The sequence below is a fragment of the Ascaphus truei genome, chromosome 20 (genome assembly GCF_040206685.1).
Source record: "Ascaphus truei isolate aAscTru1 chromosome 20, aAscTru1.hap1, whole genome shotgun sequence".
In the NCBI taxonomy this organism is placed as follows: domain Eukaryota; kingdom Metazoa; phylum Chordata; class Amphibia; order Anura; family Ascaphidae; genus Ascaphus; species Ascaphus truei.
In genome coordinates, this window is record NC_134502.1 from 32,159,081 (window position 1) to 32,165,260 (window position 6,180).

The 6,180-nt window shown below is 45.8% G+C and overlaps 1 protein-coding gene across 1 annotated transcript; it reads right to left on the reverse strand.

Annotated features, from left to right (window-relative positions):
* Window positions 1–569: 569 nt before the first annotated feature.
* LOC142470870 (vitelline membrane outer layer protein 1-like) lies at window positions 570–5,854 on the reverse strand. The gene is made up of 3 exons (XM_075577672.1): window positions 5,535–5,854; window positions 1,967–2,076; window positions 570–1,107 (listed from the first exon to the last, which is right to left on the reverse strand). Exons 1-3 carry the CDS (start codon window positions 5,697–5,699, stop codon window positions 813–815), a joined length of 570 nt encoding a protein of 189 aa, XP_075433787.1. The 5' UTR covers window positions 5,700–5,854; the 3' UTR covers window positions 570–812.
* Between the last annotated feature and the right edge of the window lie 326 nt (window positions 5,855–6,180).

Genomic DNA, 6,180 nt, shown 5'->3' on the forward strand with positions numbered 1-6,180 from the left:
TGGTTAATAGGAGGAGATATAGGGAGCGGTTATATGGAGTAATAGGAGGAGATATAGGGAGAGGTTATATGGGGTAATAGGAGGAGTTATAGGGAGCGGGTATATGGGGTAATAGGAGGAGTTATAGGGAGCAGTTATATGGGGTAATAGGAGGAGCAATGGGGAGAGGTTATACTGCTGCGGCACAGTTTATTCGAGCATTTGCCCGTTCTGTGCCGCAGCAGTAGCCTGGCGCGCGCCCGAGTGTGACGGGCGCACGCCGAAGCAGCGGAAGAGCGCCCTCCGATCGGGACGCTCTCCCTACCGCTGCCGGGTCCGCCGGGTCCCCCGGAACCCCCTGCCGCTGTCCCGCGATCGCGGGACACCAGGGCTCCCTCGGGGAGCCCCTGGACACGCGTGCAGGGGGCGCACGCTCCCGATGACGCGTGACCGCGCGTTTATGACGCGCGGCACGCCGAGGGGCGGCCACTAGCAAGCCGGGAGATTTCCCGGCTTGCGGTACCGACCACACTTCAATAAAGTGTGTCGGTAGTGTATGGAGCAAATATGAGTTAAATGGATCCAAATAGTCACAATGACTACTTTCATTTTATTTTACATTAAATATCAATTTTATTTCACAATTTCAAATTAACCAAGTACGAACGTCCAACTAATTTGGGCCCTAAAAGATCTGCATCTCCAACTATCTCCACCAGATATATTTAGAGACGTCGCTGGTTTAACCCTTCGCCCCACCCCCCCAAAGACCTTCCCGATTTAATGTCGACCAACTGGAGACCCTTCATGGGGAAGTTGAGAAGGGAGAAGACTCAGGTGCTACAGCAGGTGAACTTGACATCATTGAGGGCCGTGTCATCTCCGTCTCCTTGGTTTGACTCCACCCTGGTCTGGATGCCACAGATCCCTATTTCGCAGGACTCGCTCCAGCCTCCGTATGTCCCCCACGAGAGTCCAGATCCCTCAAGGAACGTTTCGTCTGAGCACTTAAATATGATGTTGTTGGCGGCGGTGTCGTCACCGTCCCCCTGAGGTGGCTCTACTCTCAAGTTGAAAGCGATGAGGTTGCCGTTGGGACACCGCACAGGGGTGGTCCATGAGCCCCACCTGAGAGAGAAGAAGGAGGATGTGGTTAGTGGTGAAGAGGAAACTTCCTAGGTGCTTTTGCAGAGGAGACCTGACCTGTAGGACGGGCACAGGATTTTAGGGGAGATCTGACCAATTATATATATAGTGTTATTACTCCTGTCCTACGTCCTTCAGGGGAGTAAAGGGCATCTCTAATAGGGTGAGAGTAAAGGGGATCTCTAATAGGGTGAGAGTAAAGGGGATCTCTAATAGGGTGAGAGTAAAGGGGATCTCTAATAGGGTGAGAGCAAAGGGGATCTCTAATAGAGTGAGAGTAAAGGGGATCTCTTATAGGGTGAGATTAAAGGGGATCTCTAACAGGGTGAGAGCAAAGGGTATCTCTAATTGGGTGAGAGTAAAGGGGATTTTTAATCTATAAAGTGGTATTCCCCCCCCCCCCCCTTAATCTCCTGGTGATACCCCTCTCTATATATTCGAATACCTTGCTATCCTTCCAGCTGCCTTAATTTCCCTCCCTATATACCTCAACATGTTGCTGCCCTCGGAACTCCCTTATACACCCCTCTTTATACACCAAAAAATCCTGTCATCATAATATATGCTTGGCAAACTCTGCACATGTGAAGAAGAGACCTGTGAGGTTTGACAAGCTCTGTACATGTGAAGAAGAGACCTGGGAGGTTAGGAAAGCTCTGCACATGTGAAGAAGAGACCTGTGAGGTTTGGAAAGCTCTGTACATGTGAAGAAGAGACCTGTGAGGTTTGGAAAGCTCTGTACATGTGAAGAAGACACCTGTGAGGTTTGGAAAGCTCGGCACGTGTGATGAAGAGAACTGTGAGGTTTGGAAAACTGTAGATAATGTTATGTGAGGCTCACCTTCCTTCAGTAGACTGGATTGTTTTTTCCCAATTGTTTTTGTTGTTAACACAGTACAGCTGGATCGCATTCAGAGCCGTATCATTCCCCTTCCCCTGGTTCCCTTCCACCTGTATCAGGAAGATCAGTTACAATGTATCCATCTCATATATAACTACTCATAACCCCTCAACCAATTAAACACGTCCCTGTCATTCTGTCACTTTGGCCCTTTGTGGGGCTGACCCTTTAACCCATTAAACACGTCCCTATCATTAGGTCACTTTGTACCTAAGTGGGACTGACCCTTTAACCCATTAAACACGTCCCTGTCATTAGGTCACTTTGCCCCTACGTGGGACTGACCCTCTAACCCATTAAACACGTCCCTGTCATTAGGTCACTTTGCCCCTACGTGGGACTGACCCTTTAAGCCATTAAACATGTCCCTGTCATTAGGTCACTTTGCCCCAAATGGGATTGATCCTTTAACCCATTAATCCCTGTCATTAGGTCACTTTGCCACTACGTGGGACTGAAATTTAACCCATTAAACATGTCCCTGTCATTAGGTCACTTTGTACCTAAGTGGAACTGACCCTCTAACCAATTAAACACGTCCCTGTCATTAGGTAACTTTGCCCCTAAATTGGGCTGACCCTCTAACCCATTAAACCATCCCTGTCATTAGGTCACTTTGGCCGTAAGTTGGACTGACCCTCTAAACCATTAAACACGTCCCTGTCATTAGGTCAATTTGCTCCTACGTGGGACTGACCCTTTAACCCATTAAACCCATCCCTGTCATTAGGTTACTTTGCCCCGACGTGGGACTGACCCTTTAACCCATTAATCCCTGTCATTAGGTCACTTTGCCCCTTCGTGGGACTGACCCTTTAACCCATTAAACACGTCCCTGTCATTAGGTCACTTTGCTCCTAGGTGGGACTGACCCTTTAACCCATTAAACACGTCCCTGTCATTAGGTCACTTTGCTCCTAGGTGGGACTGACCCTTTAACCCATTAAACACGTCACTGACCTGACCATATAATTTACCTATGTTGCTTCTCAGATTAATCCTAATTGTGGGATATTAGAACGAGGGGGCTCTTTATGGGGTTACAGGTAACACTTCACATTAGGGAACAGACCTAAATGGGGTAAGAAGGCAGCAGTGGGGGCAGAACGGAGTTGTGGGGCAATTCTTAGACTGCTTTGATTTCTGACTCAGGGACCCCCTTCTTCCCGACTTTCAGGCCCTGGTATGGGGCATCGGATATCAATAATTGAGATATCTGCCCCCCATATCTGGGCCAGAAACTCGGACCAACTGGGGGGTGATATAGTGAGGTTTGGGATTTAGGGGATAATGGGAAAGCAAAGGGGATTTCTAATAGGGGGAGTAAGGGGGATTCTAATAGGGGGAGAAAGGGGGATACTAATAGGGGAGTAAGGGGGATTCTAATAGGGGAGTAAGGGGATTCTAATAGGGAGAGTAAGGGGGATTCTAATAGGGGGAGTAAGGGGATTCTAATAGGGAGAGTAAGGGGGATTCTAATAGGGAGAGTAATGGGGATTCTAATAGGAGGAGTAAGGGGATTCTAATAGGGAGAGTAAGGGGGATTCTAATAGGGGGAGTAAGGGGGATTCTAATAGGGGGAGTAAGGGGGATTCTAATAGGGGGAGTAAGGGGGATATCTAATAGGAGAGTGAGGGGGATTCTAATAGGGAGAGTAAGGGGGGTTCTAAAAGGGGGAGTAAGGGGGATTCTAATAGGGGAGTAAGGGGGATTCTAATATGGGGAGTAAGGGGGATTCTAATATGGGGAGTAAGGGGGATTCTAATAGGGGGAGGAAGGGGGATTCTAATAGGGGGAGTAAGGGGGATTCTAATAGGGGAGTAAGGGAGATTCTAATAGGGGGAGTAAGGGAGATTCTAATATGGGGAGTAAGGGGGATTCTAATAGGGGGAGGAAGGGGGATTCTAATAGGGGGAGTAAGGGGGATTCTAATAGGGGAGTAAGGGAGATTCTAATATGGGGAGTAAGGGGGATTCTAATAGGGGGAGAAAGGGGGATTCTAATAGGGGAGTAAGGGGGATTCTAATAGGGGAGTAAGGGGATTCTAATAGGGAGAGTAAGGGGGATTCTAATATGGGACGTATAAAGGGGATATAACGTAGTGGGAGACTAAAGAGGATTTCTCATAGGGTAGAATAAGTGGGATGATTAATAGAGGGAATAAGGGGGGTTATGATTGGGGAAAATACGTGAGATTTCTAATAGGGGGAGAGTTAAAGGATTTCTATCAGGGGGATAGTACGGGGGATTATTTAAATAGGTAAAACAATGGCCATTACTGATAGGGAGAGTAAAAGGATTTATATTAGGGAATGTAAGGAGATTTCTCATAGGGAAAAGGGCGAGGGAGAGAAAAGTGAGGTTAAAAAGTGAATTTGCAATAAGGGAATTAAAGAGGAATGTAATATTTCCTATATATAGGGGACTATGCACTAAGCAGTGATAAGCAGCAGAAATAAAGTAAAGAAATCTTGCACTCACCCCTGCCAGGCTGCCACGATGAAAGTCATCCTCATCATTATGCGTCCATGTCCTCCGTTGCCACAAACAACACAGTGCATAAAAAAAAGACAATCTAATGTCCCCTAACCCCTTAATCACCTTAGCGGTTAGTAACCACGGTAGTAATTAAGGCGTTAGCCTACCATCTGCCACTACCCACCCACGAGGCCTAACCACCCTCCCCAGGCAACTACCCTTCACCCATTCATTGGTACAGTGGGTACATCATGCTCATATAATACGAGCATGATTTATTTACCACTATAGCAAGAAATTGTGAAGGAATTAAAAAACAGGCCAAAATAAAACACCTTACATTGCAAAATAAAACACATCACATGGCTAACTAAATGCATAACAACTGCCAATAAAACAATTGAATGGCACAGTGGGTACATCATGCCCATATAATATGGGCATCATTAACACTATGCCAGTCAATGGTCAACCTATTGGGTGCATCGTCCCCATCACACAGGGGGGTCTATGCACAAAGCAGTGATACTGTAAGGGGTTTTTAAGTGAGATAAATGCCTTATGGTGCAAAATTGCGTGCAGCGCGATTCACAAAGCAGTGATAACACTGCAGTATCACGCTTATAAGGCTTTTTATCACCAAAACACAGTCATTGATAAAAAAATTGCGCCATAAATTGTGCCATAACGGCATTTATCTCACTTAAAAACACATACTGTATCACTGCTTTGTGCACAGCCCCCATAGTGTCTAATATGGACAATGAAAGGGGGTTATCTAATACGTGGGGAGGGAGTATCGGCTACTTCTAAATACAGAGAGTAAAAGTATAAATCACAGTTATAAAGGAGATTTTTGCAGTAATTAGCTGGCCTCTGAAGTAGTCCTGGCATTTGACTGCGCCTGCAAAATTAGATTGTAAGTTCTGCGGGGCAATTTATATATTTTGCCATCAAAATCCCATATACAGAAGCACATACATTGCCATGCAAGAAATCATATTCTTATTACTGTATATATTTATCTCACCTTGAGAGAGAATCCTCTGGCATGGCATCCGACGCGACACATTTCAACTGGCCCCCATTCACCCAATTCCCCTCCGTTGGAGACACTGATGACATTTTTAGAGTTCCCTTGTCCTACTGAGAAGAGAGAGAGGAGGAGGAGGGATGAGACAACCTGGAACATCATGGTGGGGTCTTGAGGAACTCAACTGGAGATGTCAAGAGATGTCAACGGTGAGAAAAACTTCGGCAATGTAATAATCGGGAATCAGGTTTGCCGTTCAAATCAGCAATCTTTATTTCTTCAATCAGCTCAGCGATTCGGCAAGGATACAACATACAAAATACTTCTATTCAAGGGAGCGAGTATCTGAGAAGGCAGTGGCGTATCCTGCGACAGTTACTTTTTATACCCTTAGATCAAAGAGATATACATCACTGTCTCAGCTAACTCGCTTTGGCCAACTAAATGACGTACTTGTTTACATACTTGTTTTTCTGTTGTTACCATCACGTACCTTATCTCAGGAACATTAGGAACTTACAAAAACAAGTCTTATCACTAAAATGTGCATCACACAACTTGGTTTCATGTTGCCCCTGATACCAATAACATTGTATACTATTAGTTTCACACTGACCACAAGATTCCTTAAAACATCTTAACC

What these genes read in the sequence shown, in the direction of transcription:
- LOC142470870 (XM_075577672.1), bottom strand. Translation starts at nt 5,699, where the DNA reads ATGATGTTCCAGGTTGTCTCATCCCTCCTCCTCCTCTCTCTCTTCTCA. An exon ending in CCAGAGGATTCTCTCTCAAG is followed by an intron (nt 2,077 to 5,534) that starts GTGAGATAAATA and finishes TTCCTGATACAG; the next exon opens with GTGGAAGGGAACCAGGGGAA. An exon ending in ATCCAGTCTACTGAAGGAAG is followed by an intron (nt 1,108 to 1,966) that starts GTGAGCCTCACA and finishes CTTCTCTCTCAG; the next exon opens with GTGGGGCTCATGGACCACCC.